The sequence below is a fragment of the Primulina eburnea genome, chromosome 3 (assembly GCF_022965805.1).
Source record: "Primulina eburnea isolate SZY01 chromosome 3, ASM2296580v1, whole genome shotgun sequence".
NCBI classification, from domain to species: domain Eukaryota; kingdom Viridiplantae; phylum Streptophyta; class Magnoliopsida; order Lamiales; family Gesneriaceae; genus Primulina; species Primulina eburnea.
The window spans coordinates 8202983-8224214 of NC_133103.1; the positions used below are offsets into that span (position 1 = coordinate 8202983).

The 21232-nt window shown below is 34.2% G+C and overlaps 2 protein-coding genes across 3 annotated transcripts; both read left to right on the top strand.

The window, feature by feature from the left end:
• Nucleotides 1–120: 120 nt before the first annotated feature.
• LOC140825981 (protein ENHANCED DISEASE RESISTANCE 2-like) lies at nucleotides 121–14525 on the top strand. Its single transcript, XM_073188059.1, has 22 exons — nucleotides 121–552; nucleotides 1318–1392; nucleotides 1549–1602; nucleotides 2241–2306; nucleotides 2797–2855; nucleotides 3259–3335; nucleotides 3934–4059; nucleotides 5304–5338; nucleotides 5520–5620; nucleotides 5692–5787; nucleotides 6506–6570; nucleotides 7107–7178; nucleotides 8009–8179; nucleotides 8670–8866; nucleotides 8954–9020; nucleotides 9147–9322; nucleotides 10773–10874; nucleotides 11906–11953; nucleotides 12426–12569; nucleotides 12658–12753; nucleotides 13553–13654; nucleotides 14316–14525. The coding sequence occupies exons 1-22, from the start codon at nucleotides 250–252 to the stop codon at nucleotides 14406–14408; spliced, it is 2325 nt and encodes a 774-aa protein (XP_073044160.1). The 5' UTR covers nucleotides 121–249; the 3' UTR covers nucleotides 14409–14525.
• A 2463-nt stretch (nucleotides 14526–16988) lies between these two features.
• On the top strand, nucleotides 16989–21105 carry LOC140825982 (dicer-like protein 4). 2 transcript variants are annotated; one of them, XM_073188061.1, is made up of 7 exons: nucleotides 16989–17251; nucleotides 18459–18636; nucleotides 19415–19495; nucleotides 19598–19741; nucleotides 19874–20225; nucleotides 20303–20417; nucleotides 20763–21105. In XM_073188061.1, the coding sequence occupies exons 1-7, from the start codon at nucleotides 17103–17105 to the stop codon at nucleotides 20908–20910; spliced, it is 1167 nt and encodes a 388-aa protein (XP_073044162.1). In that variant the 5' UTR covers nucleotides 16989–17102; the 3' UTR covers nucleotides 20911–21105. The 2 variants fall into 2 exon arrangements, with proteins under 2 accessions (XP_073044162.1, XP_073044161.1); XM_073188060.1 differs by having other exon boundaries at nucleotides 19415–19741.
• Nucleotides 21106–21232: the final 127 nt, after the last annotated feature.

The window sequence follows — 21232 nt, forward strand, 5'->3', positions numbered from 1 at the left end:
TTTACACAAGGAGCTTTATATGTATATTTTTATTAGCTCAAATCTGTCTACGTGTACACGCAGAGCACACACAATCCCCAAGTGATGCCACATGCACGCGAATTCCTTGTTTATTAGTCGACTTTCTTTGTTTTGGTTTTTTCTGCTTTGACTTCATTCGTACCACCTCTGCCACCACCATTCCCATTTTATATTACAATCCGATTCTACCGGCTAACATCTTTCACGTTTAGGTGCTTGCGCTTACACATGGCTTCGGCACCGATGACGAGAAAGTTGGGCAGTGAGACAGGATCACCAGCGAGTATGGGCTCGGAGTCTGGCTCCGAGGAGAGATTGCGGAAAAACAATGGTTCTTCCAAACAGAATGGTAAGCAGAGCACCAGCAGCAGGAGCTACAGCGACAATGGCGAGCGGTTTGAGTATTCCGGGTGGGTTTATCATCTGGGGGTCAATTCAATTGGGCATGAGTACTGCCATTTCCGTTTCTTGTTCATCCGCGGCAAGTATGTGGAGATGTACAAACGCGACCCCCATGAGAATCCCGGCCTGGTATGTTTGTTGTTTCCCTTTTTCGCTTTTTTGTTTTCTGGGATTTTTCGCTAACTTGTGTGCGGTTATCGTTTTATTTATTTATTTATTTATCTTTGGTTTAGCCTTGACGCAGAGACGGACTGGACTGTGTTGGGGATAATTTAAAGCATTTTCGATGAGAAACTTGTAGTTTTAATATGATTGCAAATAAAGTTCGGTTTTTTTTAATTAAAATAATCGGCTTCTACACTGGAGAATTTTGCTTGACAACGCGTGGTTTGTTTTTGAATATGGTTTGTTCGACGAGGAATGAATCAAGGTTATGTGCATCTTATTCCATTGTTGGTTCAAATATTGAAATGTTTGAGGGATCAGTGATACGACGGTATATAGACACACTTGTCCAATACACTCTTGTAAATGTTTTCGCTAAAGTCAAACCACAATGGCTGTCATAAGTTTCCTTGTTATTTTGGTTGAAGACTTACAATCAGCTTTGAATATTTCTTAAGTGTAGTGCCACTGGACTAGTATGATCGAAACATCTCTGTACATCATTCATTCATCTCATATTGGCAGTCACATCTCTATCTCCCGAATGTGCTAGTTTCGTGCATATGTACACATTTGGTCCTTAAGATATATGATATACCATGTTCATTTTGGTGAGGTTTGTACCTCATTGTACTGAATATTTAGAGAACTTTTATATAACATGTAGAGTTGTAATAATAAATCTAATATCTGCAATGCGTTTTTCTGTTCCATGGCTGCATATTCCAGAAGCCCATTCACAGGGGTGTCATTGGGAATACACTTATGATGGAGGAGTCAGGACGTCGGAAGGTTAACCATGGTGTAAGCGTTCTTCAACTCTTACAACTATTTTGATGGATTCGTTTATTCTCTTTATGTTCTATTTTATTCCCTTTGTTTTTTTTCGTGCTTGAAGTATAGATAATGCATTATATAAATATACCTAATTGCCCTGTTGATATTTGGTTTATTTTGTAGGATCTTTATGTGCTAAGGTTCTACAATCGGTTGGATGAAAGCAAAAAGGGAGAAGTGAGTGATAGTTTTGTTACACTTGAGACATTAAAGAAAGTGAATTGGAATATATGAGGAAGACAATCATCACTGATGCTGTAGTTGCTATCATAATTATCTGCATTTGTATTATTATGTTCCACTTTCTCTCAAGTTCTGAATAGTTATCTATAATTTTTCAGCAAAGAGAAACTAACCTATCAGCCTCATTAACAGTACATATTTTTTATAGTAACTTTGTCAAACATCAGTTCTAAACTGTTTTCCATTTTATGGGTCTCGAAGTTTGGGTTTTAGACCGAAGTTAATTGGTCAGGAGCAAATGGTCCTATTGACTCAACTGTGAGAATCAGCATCTATTAATAAGACCTCATTTCCATCATATTTCATGATGTGAAATCTTCATCATGTTCATGCGTACTTGCAGCGATCACCAAGCTAAATGATTTCATCTTGAAGATAACCTAATGAACAAGATTTCCGTAAACATGTGTTTAGTTCATGAAGCTGCTTATTCCTAAAGTGTGTAAAGCCTTATTGTATGTATTTGGGCTTTTGCTCAGGATGCTACCGTTATGTTACTGCCAGTTCCTTTTAAATTGTAGTACTGTTATAGTTCAGGTTGCTCACATTGAATAAAAATTGACTGCTGCAAGATTGCTTGTGCTACTGCTGGTGATGCCCGGAATTGGATGGAAGCATTTGATCAGGCTAAGCAACAGGTAGTGATATGCTTTTCAGACACTTTTCTTGTGCATGAAATTGTGAGATTAGTATTTCATTATTATGATGCCGACTTTATTTCACTCTCACTCATTTTCTTTTAATATTAGACTGTTATAATTATGGCTTTTTTTTAGCCTTGGTGGATATTTTCGACATTCTGAGAGATGTGTTGGAAAACATTAGGAAATTGTTTTATAAATTGCGTGTTTATGCTTTTCTAAAGATTTTTATGACGCTGAGTTGCAGATTGCAGTTGATGTTGGCATATAGCCATTCAACATGTCTATGCATTTTTCATTAATAGGTTTGATTTACAATGTAATATAGATATCTGTTTTTTGTTCTAATTGAGAAATTAGTTCCATTATAAGTATAAGATACTCTCAGTACAAGTTTCCCTATAGCAAAGGTATCACACTATAAAATTGATTTTGAAATTTCGGATAATTATTCTGCTCACGCATCTCACTATATGTTGTACTGAAGGTAGAGTATGAGCTTTCAAGAGACAGAAGCGTGAGAAACAAGCTAAACATGGAGGATGAGTATGTTCACTCACTCCTTAAATATTTTTGAGTACTTCGTATTCAGAGAATTAAAGTCCTTTTGTCATCATGAAGTACTTCACCAGATCAATCCTGAGGAATAATAAACTTCCCATTTCATTATACATTACTTTGCTTCTACTCCTTCATGATAACATCAAGGTTGAATTTTGAGAAGAGATCAACCACAGTAAAATATTCAAACTGCTTTGCTTTTTGATCTTAGAGTAATATTAATTCTGAATGATCATGTGTAGTATGCATGTTGGCCACGCAGTTCTAGATGCAAAAATTCCATTGTAATCTGTTATTTACTCGTATAGTTTATCTTTTATGCTTAGAATTACACTTTGAGCTATATGAGTTATTCGCACAAAATGTAAGATTGTTTTCTTTTTGGAAGGATTAACCTGGAGGAACATCGCCCTAGAGTAAGGCGTTATGCACATGGTTTGAAGAAGCTAATAAGGATTGGGCAAGGTGAGGCAGCATTATGTGGTTGGCATTCTTCTTAGTGGCCTTAATTGGGTCATGGGTATGGAATTTATAGGACCTTATACGCTTGTATTGATATATTTAGACGATTGTTAGAGAGATATTCTCCTTATCAAAATGTCGGCATTGCAATTTTTAAACATCATCCCCGTGGGGCTTGTTTGTATAAACATGTGTGAAAGTAATTGTTCTTGTTTCCTGTTATCAGCTGGTTAAATAAGAATAAATATTCTAGATCAAAGGTCTTGTGTTTCGATTAACTTTTACCTTGTCTTTAATGTTTCAACGAAGAATTTCATAAAAATTGCCCATTTGCCTTTGTTTTAAACCATGAAATTACCCTTTTTTTTAAAATAATAACTCTTATTCTTCAATGTAATGACTATATAAGTGCCAAAATATCTCGAGTGCGGGAAGCATTTTTCATGCGTACCTATATTTTGCTTTGTTAGTTATCATGGAATTGTCCTATGATTGGAGCGCCAACATATCTTTTTCTGTGATTTATTTTGGCCAATTTACTGTTCTATGATTAGAAATATCAAATATTATTTTGTGCTTACTTTTAATGCGCTGTAAACAGGGCCTGAAATGCTTTTGCGCAAAACCTCAGACTTAGGTTCTGGTTGTAGATTGGATGCATATTTTGATGCCGATGGTGGAGATGTGGTTGAAGCTTATGAATGGAAATGTGTCCGTACAATTAATGGTAAACTTGTATTTAATATTTAATCTAAGATAGTGCGCTGCATTATCTTTCTGAACTTAAAAACCAAAATAAATTTAAGTATGAAGGAGCTTTTCTTCTGTAACATATGTTTGAGAAGGTAGGACGATGTTGACACACATGCATACACATGTACACAAGTTTACACATCCTTGAACATGTAAATGTGTGTTCTCTGATGGCTTAAACGTTTTGACAAAGTGGCCAATCAGTGTTGAACATAGAACATTCACTAAATTGTATTCGAATGAATGTAGGTAGGGGGTTCATGAAACTGGTGCCAATCTTTCCCTAGGATTACTAACTTGTTGGTTCCTGTTGGGATATAAGGTATTGGTTTGATGATGGGAACCGGCCAATAAATGAAATAAACTAGAGGCTAGCTGAACAGACACCTTGAGAGAAAATTTATAGCATCTCATTTAGTTTAATTAGGATGACACATGTATAACTTATTGTAGATTGCAGAGGCCAGCATACTGCATCTTAAAACTGAAATCTTTAGTTTCTGAAAATTGAATGGCTATCTGTTGTAGGAGAGATCTGCAGTTTTATTTATAGAACTTGGAAATATGGTGTTAAATTACTTCACAGTATCTGGCAGTTTAATTCGGAAAAGTTTTTTTTATTAAATGCTTCTATGCTGTCTGCAGTTTACTTGAGCTCCACGCCTGCACATTTTGTTTATCTATTTTTTCTCTTCGAAGTTGTCCTGTAGATAAAATTGAAATATATAGGTTGCAGACATGGATATAGGGGCTTCTTAACCTTTGCTTAAACAAATCTGGATGTCTAAAAGTGATAATCAGCTGCATTTGCAAGTCAGACACTCTGTTTAAAAGTGGAGTTCTTGGTTTTTAGATTCGTTGAATTTTAGCCCGACACAAATACTAATGTCTCTACGGATTTCTGATAGTAATTGCGAAAAAACTTCATGAAAATTATTGAAATGGAGGAATGCCTTAATTGAGAATAGGAAGCAAAGAGGATTTGATCAATTGTGGACTTGAACAAAGATTCTTGCTTTGAGATATTATTTGGTATATTTAAGAATTGTATAAAAATGGAGGAATGCCTTATTTGAGAATAGGAAGCAAAGAGGATTTGATCAATCGTGGACGCGAACAAAGATTCTTGTTTTGAGATATTATTTGGTATATCTAAGAATTGTATCCTACTTAGAGAACTGTGCCTAACATATGTTCTCGATATTCTTCGGGTTTCAGGTGTGAGAATATTTGAAGATGTGGCCCACTCAAAGGTAGACAGTTGATCAAAATGTCAGTTTAATTGTCATTTTGTGCATATTCCTAACTTCTGTTAACACATCATTCTACTTGTGGTTTATTTTGGAACGGAGACGACAATGCATCTCTTTTCATGTTATTTTTACTGTGGATTTTGGCATGGTAATTTCATCGAATTTCTTGCTTCTTTTGAAGAGTGGCAAAGGCATTCTTGTCAAAGCTGTTGGTGTTGTAGATGCCAGTGCGGATACTGTTTTTGAAGTTGTATTGAGTACTGAGCGACACACGAGATATGAGTGAGTTGGCCTGATTAATGAATTACATTTTTGCCTTTTCCACTGAAAAATAGTTAATGGATCTTTTACAGGTGGGATTCATTAATAGGTGACTTGGAGTTGGTTGATTCAATAAATGGACATTATGACGTTGTGTATGGGACATTTGATCCGCGTTATCTAACTCGGTATGTTTATTTTGCACGACTTTCATAGAAGAATTCCAACATTTTTATTTATTTCATAACTTTCCACCCTCTTGGCTTCACGTTTGAAGGTAACTGATACAAGAGAGAACATAATCAAAGATTATATTACCACAGTATGCTGCTAATTTGAAACTTATTCAACGGGTTGTTTCCTTTGTTTGCGGACCCTTGAAGGCTTGAGTTTATGACAAAGTTATTTGACTATGTTGAGTGATAGTGTCATACTTTGACTTTATCATTTTTGGAGTTTGTACTGCCTTATGTTTAAATATTATCGGCTATCGCTTTGTGGAACTGATTTTCATCTAAACTGAAAGTAAACTGTTTCAACGCATTTTGTCAATAGACTTGGCAAATAATTTGTGTGCTGAGAGTTAGTAGCTGCATCCATATGTGTTTTCTTCAAGTTGTTCCCCTTCTATGTAATAACCCAGATCTTTATGATTACACAAAAGTGTAATTTAAATAACAAAGAAGCTTATAGCAGCTGCATGATATTACTGGCTTGGATTCACTCAATCGTAAGGCTATAGCCTTTTCTTCCTGTTTGATTTTGTGGGTTTTTTTAAAGTCTTATCATGTAAAATTGCATTCTTATCTCTTTGTTTATTGTTTCAATCCATTTAATGAAGAGAAAGTGATGTTTTTTTGCTGTTATTTTCTTTCCATGTCATTGATTTTCTTTTCTATGATGGAGGTGGAAGTCAAAAAAGGATTTTGTCTTTTCACGGCAATGGTTTCGTGGACAAGATGGAACATACAGTAAGCATTTGCTATTTCGTTGCTTCTCCATGCTTACATTCAGTTAGCTTCACTTGATGCATAATCATCACGCTTCAATGCCCATACACATTCATTTTATGTTGTTGAAAATTGTTAAGAGATTTAGAAACTTATATAAGCTAGTGATTCCATCAGTTTGTCGTTCACAATACTTTCCCAAGATGTACTGTCAAAATAGTGGATCAATGTCTCCCAACTCTACTTGCAGCAATATCATCTTTCTCGAGTCTATTTCGAGTGTTGAGAGCCATTCTACAAATTTGTTATCCGTGATTCTTTCCATACAAATATTTTGTCCAGGATGTTTTATATTAGTTTAGTTTTAGAATACATTTGGCTTGCTGAAGATGGAGAATAGATGTTTCTGTGTTATTAATCTGGATTAATATCAATTTTTTATTTGCAAATGGCTGTCGTTCCTTGATTTGAGTACTACATGCAGTTTAAATCTACTAATGTTTCCTAAAAGTCTAACTATTTTGTGATTGACAGTTTGTGTTCATATATTTGCGCAGCAATCCTGCAGTTCCCCTCTGTACACAAGAAGCGGCCATCAAGATCTGGATACGAACGTACAAAAATTAACCGTAAGATGATTCAATATAAGCAACGTGAATTTTCAATATTATATAATCATTTTCCGTATCAGACTTAAGTATATGGAACTGGAGACTCGATTCGTCTATATGCTTTATTTTTTTCGCTTAAATTTTTCCTGAAAGAATTGAAGTAAACTCATTGGTAACTGCTGGTGTATGCGTCACATGAGATGTCATGCCCAACTTTCATACTTTTGGAAGTCAATACAGATAACGTGATTGGGCATTGCGTCTCTTTTTGATTTTCCGTTTGGTTTATCAAATATTCTGAAGCATTGACATGAGACTAGCAGGTAACTGCCTGCTTAGACTTTGTATGATAATCACATAATTGGAGATTGCTTGAAATTTCAAATTGAATCATCTCCATTAGCCTTGTTGCATGCACTACTTTTAGCTTAAGAAGAAGCTGTTCTATCCAGCCACCACTGCCTACTTGAGGTTGAATCATGTATTAATCCAGCTGACTGTCAAATACTATGTTCCTCTGGATTCTCATCTGAAATAGATTTTCAATCTGTTGGTTATATAGTTTTCCCATGGGTCAAATGATCTTAAGGTGAAAGTTATCTTGTATCAAATCTCAGATTTACTTTCCTAATAATAGCAGTTCTGCGTGAGATCCAAACTGTAATTCCTTCTACGTGACTTTGTATTTTATGGGTGCTTTGTCAGCACTTTCATGTGTAGCTCAAGGTTTTTTGTTTTCGATTGCCCTTTAAATACTGTTTGTCAGATAGCTCGGTACTCATTAATTTTTCAAGTTGCAGCAATGCCAATGCCTGGTAGTTACCTTTTCGATTTGCTTTGCTATGTAGCTTCCACATGGGAAATTAGTAATTTAAGCACATCTTCATCATCAAAAACTGTTAGATGTCTTGTGACACAAACACTGGAGATAAACCCCAAAGGCTGGCTTAAATGGAGGAATAATCACTGCCAGAAGTTTGAAAAGACTGTTCCTTATGCATTGCTGAGTCAAGTGGCAGGTTGGCAATATTTTTTTATCTGGATTTACACATAATGTTGTGAAACATTACTGAGAAGAGTCCCTTCCAACCATTATCTGATTCCTGTCTGTTTTTTTGACTGGTTTCTAATTTTCTATTGTTCAGACTGTTACCACATCCTCATAAAACTGGATTTCTCGTAAATATTATATAAGTCTTTCTTTTTTATATGTAATCATAGTTTGGTTGAAGTTCAAATATAACTGCCTCCATGATTTCTTTTCTCATTATTGTCCAAAATTTGAGAAATATAACCACCGTGTTTCTTAATTATTTGAATGGCTGGTATAATGAATGATCCTTATTTCTTCTTTTGAAACCTGTGATATAAAACCTAAAGTTCCATGTAGAAGTTCATTAGTTGCCGTCAATTCCTGTTATCCCCTTAAGTGATTCAACTCCGCTTTGCAATGCCTTACCTTCATCTTTCTGGATTCTCTTCTTCTGTTCTGCTTATTTTTTACTCCAGGTCTCAAGGAATATGTAGCAGCAAATCCAATACTTACATCAGAGTCATCTACGACGGTAGTTCATACAACTGTATCCGATCATTCTGGGTCCTTCAGTGAATTTGAGGATGCAGAAACAGCAGATGAGTTTTATGATGCAATTGCCACTGATTCTTCATCGGATGATGATAGCGACGATGAAATAGGAGTTAATAAGGTTATATTCCTTGGTTTGTTTTGAGAATACCGTATCATCTACTTTAAAGGACTGCATGTTTTTTTAAACTTTTGCCATTTTCGCCAGGGCAAAAAAATTAAGCTGAAGAATGTTTCATGGGCTATAGCAAGTTTGGCACTAAAGAAGGTTTCAGGTATTTTTATCCAATCGCTCTATTATAGAATATATTTTTTTTCCTGATATTTTTTCCCGCTCAACAATAAATAAATTTTTGCATTTATAACTATTCTTCAAGCATATGTCTAATTGATTTATACAGACACGGACTCAAGTAATCAGTTGAACTCAAATGTACCTCCCATCAACCTCGATTCAAGTCAGTTTCAAGGGTCCATGAGGAAAGCAAAGGATGAAGCTGATAAGAATTGCTGGTTTTCTCCAGATGGTTCTGGATTCATGATAAGAGGGAAGACATACTTGAAAGATAGCATAAAGGTCTATTCATTATTTTATATACAATGTTTCTCTGGAAATTTATGTTCCATATCTTTGTAATTATGGTGATGTTAAATCGAATTTCCCCCGCCAACCTAATTTTTTTGCATGATACAAGTGGCATTGAGGGTTAAAATCAGAAGGTTTCCTGTATATGGTACAATGTAAGATGACCAATTCTTTAGTGCAAGGCTGTTGGCTTACACAATTAGTTGGAAAACTAGGAATTTGATAAAGGTCGAAGAAAAAGAAGAATAGAATAGCAGAAGAGATTGCTTTGAAAAGCTGTAAAATCATAGAATCTCTTTAATGACTTCCAAGGATATCTATTGAAGAAAGTTAATGAATTCTCACCATTAAAATTGCTATACTTCAAAGAGTATATTGTTCTTTGATTGATTAAATTTATCAAAGCTGTTTCATAATTATAAACCTCTTTAAACCTAAATCTCATGTAAATAACTAGGAAACACTATGATTAAGGTGACAAATTCGACTTAACTTAGTAGTTTACAACCAGCTATCAAAAATAAAAAATCAGAAACATTGAGTTCTGGAAAAAAGAAATATAATACTGAAATTGAAAAATATCCAGAAAAAGATACTGAATACCTTGTGCATCACCTGCAGTATAATATGTCGATACTGAAAGGACTATTTTACGAGCTATGCACCAATCACCGTCCCTTGAAGCTGAAAAGTGAGGATGATTTCACTTTAGGTGTTATATCTTATTTTTTTAGCATTCTAATAAGAGTTCCTGATTCTGTATCGATATAACGTGTCAATTTAAAATTGTAACATTAAAATTATTTACTGGGAAAAGCTCAAATCTGAATTCAAATGCAAACTGTGATAAACTTCAGCAGTCAATTCAATGATTGTATGCGTGCATGTGTTGAACATGAATTTCTTTTAGATGATGAGGATACTTTTATATCTCAAGTTAGGTTTTATGGACATTAAACTCATTTCTTGGAGTTGTTATTTATTAGTTATTACGAGAGTAAGAATCTAGCTTTCGGGTAGTTAATTAGATTTTCAGTTATTCTGGTCATATTCTGGACAAGAACTTCATGGGTATTTCGGGTTATATTTATCTGATATCTTTAGTCATCTAGGATTAGTTTAGAATTATTTAGTTACTGATTTTTGTTTTCTTGCAAGAGTGTACAAGGCCATCTTTCCCTGATTGCTTATCCATCTGCTACCGTTACCATTCATGCTTTTTAATCTTTAGTGATAAGTTCCCATTACGAAGCTGGAGTACATTTAGTCCATTTACAAAGTAGACCCATCTATGTACGATTAACTGTTCCACAAGGATGTCTGTAGCACAAGTCACAACACTAGTTCAAATTTGTTTGCTTTGGTTCTTTTATATTTATTTATTCTCTCATACATTAACCACAACCATCTAACATCTTCAAAATTGTGCTTCCTGATCCAGGTAAAAGGTGGCGAACCTCTTCTTACGCTCATTGCAGTTGACTGGTTTAAAGTGGAAGACTGTGTCACAAGTGTTGCTTTGCATCCTAAAAGCATTGTTCAGGTGGTTTAACACATTGAGATTGCATCATTTCATATTATTGGAAAACATATATGAACCGATTTTCCTGTTCTAGTCTATACTGATTCTCTCAACACTTGTAACTGAGAGCTATTGAGCTGTTACAGTTTGAATTTTCACATTGCTGACCGATGCTGTGCTCTTCTCAAATTGACTTTTGAAATGAAATGTTTTTTAAAGAAGTTGGTTATCTTTCCATGGTCTAAAATAGTATGTTAGCAACATCATTTTTTCTATAATTATGCTTGTAATAGTTATTTTGTTAATACACGATTTAAGAGTGAAGATACTGGTTGACATATATTTGATTAATTGATAAAGTAAAGTTAAATCTGTTGCATTGTCAAAATTGTTTTTCAGACAGCATTCCTTTACTAATTTGTATCTCAATGGCTTGGTCGTCTGGATTACAACAGAAGTTCTGTATGACTTGAAATTCCTCTTCTATCTTTCTGCAATTGCCCTTTAATTCTTGGTTGAATGAGTTACTCAGTTCATGAAGCTCCATGCATGAATTAATGATGCATTTTCTTTAAGTGCAATGCTATTATAGGATGCATGGATGTATATCTATGTTCCATGATGTATTTCCACATCGTTTTCTGTCATTATGTATAATCTTGCAGTTAATGGAAATGGAATTAAATTAATTTGCTCTCCTTTTTTGCCATCACAACTTGATTGTCCCTTCTGATGATAATCATTTCATATAGCTTTTGAGACTTTTATGAAGCTCTTGACATGGTAGAATTTTGATTATCAGTATCTTGTTCGATGATGTTGCACAACTATGTTCTCATGCAGCTCCAATTAGTTTTTTGATACATTATTTGTTTTTCTTTTCTGTTGCATGCATTCTCTCTTATGATAGATCAATGTTGACAGTTAGTGTCTGCTTCAACGAAGAATTTTCTAGGTCGAGAATTGTTTTTATTTCACTGATAGAATGTTTCACTAAGATTGTGATACCTAATTAAAGTAAAAATTTCCTTATTTCTTTGTCTCAATTGCAGAGTGAAGCTGGGAAAAAGCTTCCATTCATCCTTGTCATTAATCTTGAGGTTTGCTGATATCTGTTGTCTATTAATTTTCTTGAAAGTACTGTGAAGATAATGTTTACATTCTATATGTTTTCTATTAGTTGTCTCAGTCTTATATTATAATATCAAATCCTTTTTATTGTGCATCTCTGTAATTTACTTCAGAAACTCTTTTGCATGCAAATAAGTTTGATACTTGAAGTTTGTGGGAACTAACAACATTTTTTTGTCATACACACTTATTTTTATGTCCTAGAAGAAAGCTCTTGTGATTTCTAGAACTGCGCTAATGCTCATTTTGTGCTGGGGGCATATTATTGTGCAAAAAAGTTGTAAAGAAAACTTATAATGTAGTTTAGGTGCACGGAAGTGCTAATTGAAGCCGGAAAATTCTTCTGCTTAATCTCCATGATATTGTAGATTTTTTTCTCTTATTCCTTGTAGCAATTTTTTTTTTTTAAATTGAATATTTTACACTGGTTTACTTTATCAGGTTCCAGCAAGACCGAACTACAGCCTGGTTATTTATTTTGCTGCAGACAGGCCCATAAACAAAAGTTCTTTGTTGGGTAAATTTGTTGATGGCACTGATATGTTTCGTGATGCAAGATTCAAGCTTATTCCTAGCATTATTGAGGTAGCCCTATTTCCCTATCTCAGGAATTGGTGTCTTTTTGTGAGCCATGCCTGACATTCTCATAATTTATCTAAATTTCTTATAACAGGGATACTGGATGGTAAAGCGTGCTGTTGGAACGAAAGCTTGCCTTCTGGGAAAGGCAGTAACATGCAATTACCTTAGGCAAGATAATTTTCTGGAGGTGAGAAATCATACTTTGTTCCTAGCATCATGCTAAAGTACGGTGACTTTTGTTCACAATTCTGCATCTAGTATTGCTGGTTTTGAGCCGATTGAGTTAAACATAAGTATTTTGGGTGTCTTTTTTCACATTACTCTGTGAATGAGTGCAAGTAGTTCACTGCTTATTGAATTGGTCGATTGCTACACACTTTGTATGTTTCTTCCTCATCAGTTGCTATTTTTTTACAGTTTGTATTTTTCTGGAAATGTTTTGATATTATCAACCTTATGGGTGAACTAGCTGACACTAATGCTTGAGATGAGCTAATGCTGCTTGACTGGCTTCTTAGTCCTGTGGAACGAATCAGTGGAGCTTTTGGCTTGACCTGACCTGAGATTTACCCAAAACATCAAACACTAATTCTTATAGTTCTTAAACTTGATTGCAAAAATGGTAGAGCTGTTACCATGTTTCTATTAATGTGGCAGATAGGCTGAACAAATTTTATGATACCTATAAAAAAAATTCAAAATCATTGTTGGCAACTAGAATCACCAGGATTTCTTTGGTCAGAATTTTCATTGAGACAATGAGACTTCTCCAATGAGCCTTGTGGACTGGAAAGCGACATATTTGTGGCACTGTAATATTTTTACTTGGTTATAATTCTTTTATCTTACTCAATGAGTGGACTAGGTTGCAATCCCTTGATAACTTCCACGTGTCTTTTTTGTTTTGCTGCATTTGCAACTTATCAGCTACATAGTTTTTCTAGGATAGAATATGGTGGCCTTTGACATTTTTCCCCATCCTGCAGATTGACGTAGATATTGGCTCATCGTCCGTAGCAAGAAGTGTCATTGGCCTTGTCCTCGGATACGTCACAAGCATTGTTGTTGATCTTGCAATAGTCATAGAGGTTGGTGTATTGTTGTTTCCTCCCTTTGCCACTTTCACTTTGTTTTACTAAAAAAAATTGAATCGATATAAAGATGTTTTAGCATCGACGAGTAGAATCATCTTAAGATTGAAAATCCTTAGGCATGCACATGTATGATCTTTCCTGAAAAGCTCTGGGCTTATGGGATGACATTGCTTTTGATTTTAGCCAATCTAAGTTGTCGTCGAGGGGAAACTTTTTCCCTATTTTTAATATAAAATAGTCCACTGATGTAATTGTTCTTATCATATTATTAATAAAATTTGTTTCTTATAAAAAAAATGTATTTTAGCAACTACACAAACCTTTATGTCCCCTTATAAATCTTAGCAAGTCCACTTTTTACGAATAGATGTGAACTCCAATAATTCTGAACGTGTTTGTGAAAACTAAACACTTTCATATCTGCTGTGTTTGTGGTGACGTGATGACAAATTAGTCCAGGTTCTCAGTAAAAAAAAGTAGAGCATTGTTTAAGCTATATGAAAGTTAAACAAACCATGATTTCAGTAAGATACTTGTCACTGAATGCCTTATAGCTTAAATCACTGCCTTAGCTTCCAGTTTAACTAAGGAATAGAGATAGCTCGTAAAGCATGCATGTTACGTGTAAAGAACATTTCGTCTCTCTTTATCTCAGGCAAAAGAAGAGCCGGAACTGCCAGAATATATTCTTGGAACTGTTAGGCTGAATCGTTTTCAGCTTGATTCTGCTGTAGCCTTGAAGGTTTGAGGTCACTAATTCATGCTTACTTGTTCGATAAATATAACACTGATGATTTTTGTCTACTTTATACTGGAGTACAAGAATTGGTACAAGTAGATATATTAACACTACGATTGTTAAGGCCATCATTTGTACATTTTCTGGCTTGTCATTGTGTACTGCGTTTGGATTGTGAAAAGGTTGTATCTAGATAGGCTTTTGGATCAATTTTCCGTGTTAGCTATCTGTGAAAGTTGTTGCTGCTGAACTCGGTTAATACTCTTGTAATACTGCTTTGATTGACTCAAAACTTCAGTTCTTATCGTAGTTGGGGATATTACAATTGGAAAAGTACTCATAAAAATATGAATCCCACGTGTCTTTTTGTAGAATCTATGCCAATAAGTGAAAATTATATAGCATATGTGAATGTCATAGCATCAGGTCTTGATGTCTATACAGAGATATAATAATTTAAAAGTTTAGTTTACTGGTATGGATTTATATTTGGTTGCAAATTTCAATAATAGTAATACGACAAATGCTTGTAATGTTAATTGTCATATGGATAACATTAAAAAGGACTGGAATAAAGTGTATTGGAATAGATGAAAAACAAATTAATTGTTCATACGATTAAGTTGGCCAAATGAATTAAACTACTATTTATTATGAGAGATTAAAACAGGTGGAAATATGTCATAATTTTCTTATTAAAATATATATTTTCATAATTCTCTACTCATTTCAAAAAAATTGTGCACCTTATTTTTTTGAATAGAGCTTGGGTAAATGATATTAAAATCTATATAAGAACAATGAAGTAAACAAATTTGAAGAACTAAAACTCCTCGCGACTCTAAAAATTAGGCCAAGATTATAAATAAGTTATCTTCCCTAGCTAAAAAGTTCATAAAGCATCACGTATTAATTATAACATCAAAATTCATTTTTTTTATTAAAAAAATTGTACTCTTCACTTTTTTGAAGTGATGTTCAACGCATTAAAACTCCAAGTTGAAAGCATTTATTGATAGATTATTTTTTAAAAAAATAATTAATTTTTGAACAAGAATATTTGAACTAACGCGTATTTTATTGCTCTTTTAGTCCATGCAATTTGATTTTATTAAATAGTTATCAAAATATATAATTGATAAATTTTTATTGAAAAACCTAGTCTTAATTGCTAAGAATTGAAGGGACAAGTCTTGCTACATCACAATGTACAAAAAAGTCTGCAATAAATTTTATTTCCCGTTGCTTTTGAAAGAAAAGTAAATGTGAAATAGAATGCTTTCATTTTTAAATAATTAAAGAATTGAATAAAGGCTGACGTTGTTTTGACCAAAAAAGAGAATAAAAGGAGAGAATCACATCAAATTGCCAATCACCATGTTGTCGGTAGTACCGTCCAAAAATATTTTTAAAACAAATTTAAAAATTCAATTTTAAAAATTAGAATTTATATTTTAAAAATTATTATCAATTTTATAATATTTTATTCATGAGTTTTCGTGGTTTGTTTATAGGCAATGGTAGCATGACAATTATTTTTATAAAATATGAGATAGTAATTTCATGTCTTTTTTGTACGATATAAATCTAATCTAAAATTGGTTGCACGGATAATTTATTTTCATCTTTTGCTATTAACACAAAATCTTGGATCCTTAATTATTCTCATCTCAAAAAATAAATAAATAAATAAACATACTTGATTATCTTATTGAAAACGTATTAAAATGTAGGACATTTAAAAACAACAAATTTTTTTATTTTAAAAAAAAGAGTATAAAAATACGAAAACCATTCAATCAAATTATTTTACATAAATATGTTTTGTAAACACAAAACACATAATTCAATATACTAGTATTAAATACTATTTTTTTAAATGAACTATAATAACATTAATTCGAGAAGTCCTTAGATACAATGTTTACAAGCCACGTGGGTAGATCGTCATTAACACAACTAATGGAGCTATTACAAGAAAAAGATTTGCGAGCTAAAATATGAGCCACTTCGACGGTCTTTCTTCGTACATGTTTGATCGAATGAAAATTTGGAAGCTCTAACATTGATTGAATTTCCAAAGCAACAACCACCGCAGATCCAAGATCTTCTATGTGAGAAAGGATCATCCTAATAGCTTCCAATAAGTCAGAAAATATACAAACACTTGATAGCCTAATCCGAAGACATGAGTCCATCCCGCTTCTGATTGCCAATAACTTCGCACAAATACCTGAACCTGGACATCTGATAGGGCTAGCTTGTACACCAGAAACATATCCCATTGTATTACGCACCACCGCCTCAACACTAAATTTATTGTTTCTAATATCAAAGCCTGCATCAACATCCAACCTAAAATAGTTTAAGTTTGTAGTGGGCTTATGCTACGATGAAAAATACTAGATTCTTATAATAATTAATTTTCTTTTTTTGAGATATTAATTTTCAAACATATTAATTTTCCCAATAAATTCCATAATAGTTTTTTTAATAAAAGAAATGATATATTAAAATAAATTCTAATATAATTATTGTCTATTTTTTTTATTAACTTATTATTATATTGTTTTATTTAATTCTCACGAAGCCCAAACTTCTCACTTTCTTACGAAAGTTACAAGCCTGACAGACTTTGAGTTCACTGCAGCCTGCAGGTCAATCTACTGTACTACGACGATCACCACCGCCGTGACCGCTTCTATGGACGGCGGCTGCAGCAGCTCGCTCCCCATAAGTCAGCGCGTAGCAGACGGGATTTCCGATCAGTTATCATCTCTTTCTTTAGAGGGTGATGACGAACATAGACATATAAAGGAGTCGGAGAAAGACCCCAGAACAATCGCCAGAAAGTAAGTTTTTTTTTAACTCTTAAAAGTATAGTTTCTTCATCATGTTACTTCATATTCTTTGTGGGTTTTGTTTTATTTTTTGTCCTTCTGTTTTTCTGTCGTGTTTTTTTTTAAAAAGAATTTAGAATTGTGTATGGATTAGTAGGAGAAAGAGGGTAAAAGAACAGAAGGGAGATGATAACGCTGGTAGATTTTTGGCATGGCAGAGCCATATGCGATCAGCACAGCATGCTGTACTGGGTTTTGTTGGGAATGGAACTGGCTGGACTGACGTGGAAAATCCCCGTCTGTTTATCGACATTTTCAATTTTTGCGTAAATAATAGAACATATTGAGATGTTACCTCGTTAATGATGTGATCAAGTTAAGAAAAAGGTTCTGGTACAAATCTTCTTACGTGCAAAATCCAACTTTTGTAATTAGGCTAATTACAAAATTAAAAAGCTGCTTCTTGCAAGGTTAATGTTTGGATAAATTATATGTTAACCCATCCTGACATTGTGGAGGTCCTTAAATATGTGTTCTTGCGCAATAAAACTGGTTAAATCCATCAACAATTGCAGTAGCGCACAAGCCTGCTAACTGCCAGCTGTGTGTTGGCTCATGGCTTGACCCTGAGAGATACCAAGCCCCCAGCTATTCATTCTTCTTAGCGTGCTTGTAATAAGCATGTTTATATACTTATCTATGGCATGCCAATAATTTTTTCATATGTTTTAGCTTAGCCATTTATAGATTGAGGTATCAAATTATATCCTCATAATTGATGTAAAATGCGCCTAAACGAGCACTTGGTTTTTTTAACGTCCATTTATAATATGTCAACAGAGAAAAAGAATGCGGAAGGAATTTTCTTGTTGTTATTCCTTGATTATTTCAACTGAGAAAGGAAATTAGTTTCCCATTTTCTGCTGGAAGATTGTTTTTTATTTTAACTTTTAGATGTTGTTTTCTTGGTTCGTTTACAATCTCTTTGATCTTCCTTTCTGGACCAAGCAATAGGTATTGTTATAATCACCTATAAAGGAACGAAACAAAGAAACTGTTTTAATGGTTTGTTATACATTGCCTGATGTCATCTTAGTGACAGTCTACGACATTAGAACTCGAATGAATTAATTATCCACCCAAATGTTTGTTTGATCCCGAATAGGTTGAGAGTTGAGTCAGAAAATCAAATCTAATTGATGTTTTGAAATACTCGCAGGTACCAGATAGACCTTTGCATGAAAGCCATGGAGGAGAATGTAACCATCTATCTGGGAACAGGCTGTGGGAAAACCCATATTGCTGTTTTACTAATTTATGAGATGGGGCATCTGATTAAAAAGCCTCAGAAGAGTGTATGCATTTTTCTAGCTCCGACAGTTGCTCTGGTCCAGCAGGTTTTTTCCCATCCCTCTCTGCAGTTTCCATATTTTTTTCCTTTTTGTGGTATATAGATTGGTTTTAATCGTTCACCGATGTTAATGTGTGTGGGCCTTTGCTATTTCATTCAAGGATCAACACTACCGACTTTACCATGAATCATTAGCCTTAAAAAAAAATTTTGATGAGAGCTTACTGTGAAATTAATATTGTTTTCTTTAAAAAATTTCGACAAAATGAAATTAATAATGTTGGAAACACTTTTTTACATGTGGAACTAATGAACTAATGATCTGCTTATTATTTCTGGTGAAACAACGTATATGACACTCACACATGATCGACAATGTATTCATTATTCTGTGTCCTTGTGTGAAGCTTGAATATGTTTTTCTTGTATAATTGGATTTCACAATTCTTGTTTTTCGACTTAAATTATACCTTTCCGTATTTGATGATTTAGGTGAATAGGCTGAAAAAGTTGCCAAGATAAAATGTTTTCTCAATTGACTGCGTCCAAGAAATTAAAGTTCAAAGTCAAAACTATTATACTGCATGCTGTCTTTGAATTGCTAGGGTCCATCCTATTATTATTGCTATTTATTAATCTATCCCCAGGATCTTGTGGCAAAATTTCGGAACTGTTCAAATTGAATTTGCCACTATGACATGGCTTTTTCTTGAATTAATAGCTCTATTGGTGTATGCAATCATATTTGTCGATTATCTCTATATTCATTTTATTACTGGATATAATGGTGAGCTGATTAAACTTGTAGTTTTTTATTGATTCAGTGGCTTGGTGACGTGGCGGAGTCTTGTGCTGGTGCCCTATTTCTTGATGCAGGATTTGATTTGAACCGTATTCGGAAAATAGTAATGTCTTTGCTGGATCCTATTGTTACTTTATCCAAGTTGCAGTTTAATCCTCTCAGAGATCTACGAGAACTTTGTCAATATCATAAATGTGATATTCAGTTTTCTTCAGTAGAGAAAGATGATAAGCTCTCCGTTGAAGCTAAAGTGGATGCAAAAAATGTTGCGGCAACTGCTTGTGCCACTAATGTAAGCGGAAAAATGGCCAAAAAAATTGCTGCAAGACAAGTATTTGAATGTTTAAAGGTGATTTTTAAAAATCAATTCACTATTTTGTGTTCTCATGTCATTGTTTTCTCTTTATTTTTCTCTTTTGGATTTTTTCTGTAACATATTACTCATTAGCACACTGGGTTATGTTCTTTGCTTTGTTCGTAGGCTCAAGGTTACAGAACCAAATCAAAATCACTTGAGGAAGTGCTTAGAAAATGTGGAAAGAGAGAAGCGAAGTTGATTGGGTATGACGAGACTTCCTCTCTTGAATCTGTTAAATCTGGTAAGCTGAAAATTCAAGAATCTCCTCGAAGTGATTGTGATGTGAAACTATATCCTCTTAGTGAGGCATCCACTAGTAAGTGTGATATTGTTACGAGACCCTTGAGGCAGACTTCTTATCGGCACACTGCTTCAGAATCACATGTGACACAAACCATTCACAATAATGGCTGCAATGTTGAATCGCCAGCCAGTCATCTAAATAATGAGTCCGAGCTTGATCCACAGGGAGCAGGTGTGCAGACCTATGTGCCTTCTAAAGCCTTGTTCTCGATTTTCAACTCTTTCTTTAACTGAAAACAAATGCTTTAGGTTCTATCTGTATTGGAACGGCAAAGTTGCGCCTGTACGAGATGTGTGCTGCCAACTGCTGGAAACCACCTATATTTGAATGCTGCGATGAGACTGGTCCAAGCCACTTTAAACAGTAAGTTTTCGGCTCAAGCTATTTGAGTAGTCATTTTCTAAATCTGAAGTCCATTTGTAAGTAGATCGAGTAGCTCAAGTTAAAAAGAAAGTAACCGCGGCCTTGTTTTTCTTTGTTTGGAGTTCTCGAAGTAGAATTTTGGGGAAATGTTTAGAGCTCAAGCTTGATTCATTCTCTGTAAAAATTGAGCAAGACAGTCTAGTTATAAGTCGACTCATTTGCGCCTCTAGGAGATTATGTAGTTTTCTCGAAAGATTTCAGTTATGGTGTATCCGTTTTCGTGTTTTTTAAACTCTTCCCAACCAGAAGAATCTTATTATGCACAATGGCTCTCGTTTCTTGCAGATTCATCTACAAAATTATGTTGGACATTGAAGAGATGCCAGAGGAAACTTTCGAGTTCTATGGCAAACCTCGAACAAGAAAGAAAGACGCAGCTGAGAATGCAGCACAAGGGGCGATTTGGTTCTTGAAATGCCAAGGCTATTTATAGGATCGAAAATGAAACAAGGAAAACTAAGCAAACCGATTGATTTGCAGGTGTTTTGATGTGAAAATATGAAGTGTGATTAAACTTCAGAAGTGACGCATATTGTACTCTGTAGATATCTGTCGAGACATCTGAGTAACAAGACTTCTGTATGAACTAAGTTAAATATTACAAAGTAAAATTTATGAATATAAACAAATCAAAAGTTTATAATGTAATAAATATCTTCAATGCCATGAAATTATGCTACTTCGGCTACATGTTGCCATAATTTAATTTTGTTTTGCCATACGATTGGGTGCCAATAATATCGAAAGAGAGCACT

Excerpts from the sequence above, each read along its gene's own strand:
- LOC140825981 (XM_073188059.1), top strand. The coding sequence starts at position 250 with ATGGCTTCGGCACCGATGACGAGAAAGTTGGGCAGTGAGACAGGATCA. Across the intron at positions 8,867-8,953 it reads ATGAAATAGGAGTTAATAAG|GGCAAAAAAATTAAGCTGAA; the intron begins GTTATATTCCTT and ends CATTTTCGCCAG. Across the intron at positions 13,655-14,315 it reads ATCTTGCAATAGTCATAGAG|GCAAAAGAAGAGCCGGAACT; the intron begins GTTGGTGTATTG and ends TCTTTATCTCAG.
- LOC140825982 (XM_073188060.1), top strand. The coding sequence starts at position 17,103 with ATGGACGGCGGCTGCAGCAGCTCGCTCCCCATAAGTCAGCGCGTAGCA. Across the intron at positions 17,252-18,458 it reads CCCAGAACAATCGCCAGAAA|GTACCAGATAGACCTTTGCA; the intron begins GTAAGTTTTTTT and ends AAATACTCGCAG. Across the intron at positions 19,742-19,873 it reads AAGTATTTGAATGTTTAAAG|GCTCAAGGTTACAGAACCAA; the intron begins GTGATTTTTAAA and ends CTTTGTTCGTAG.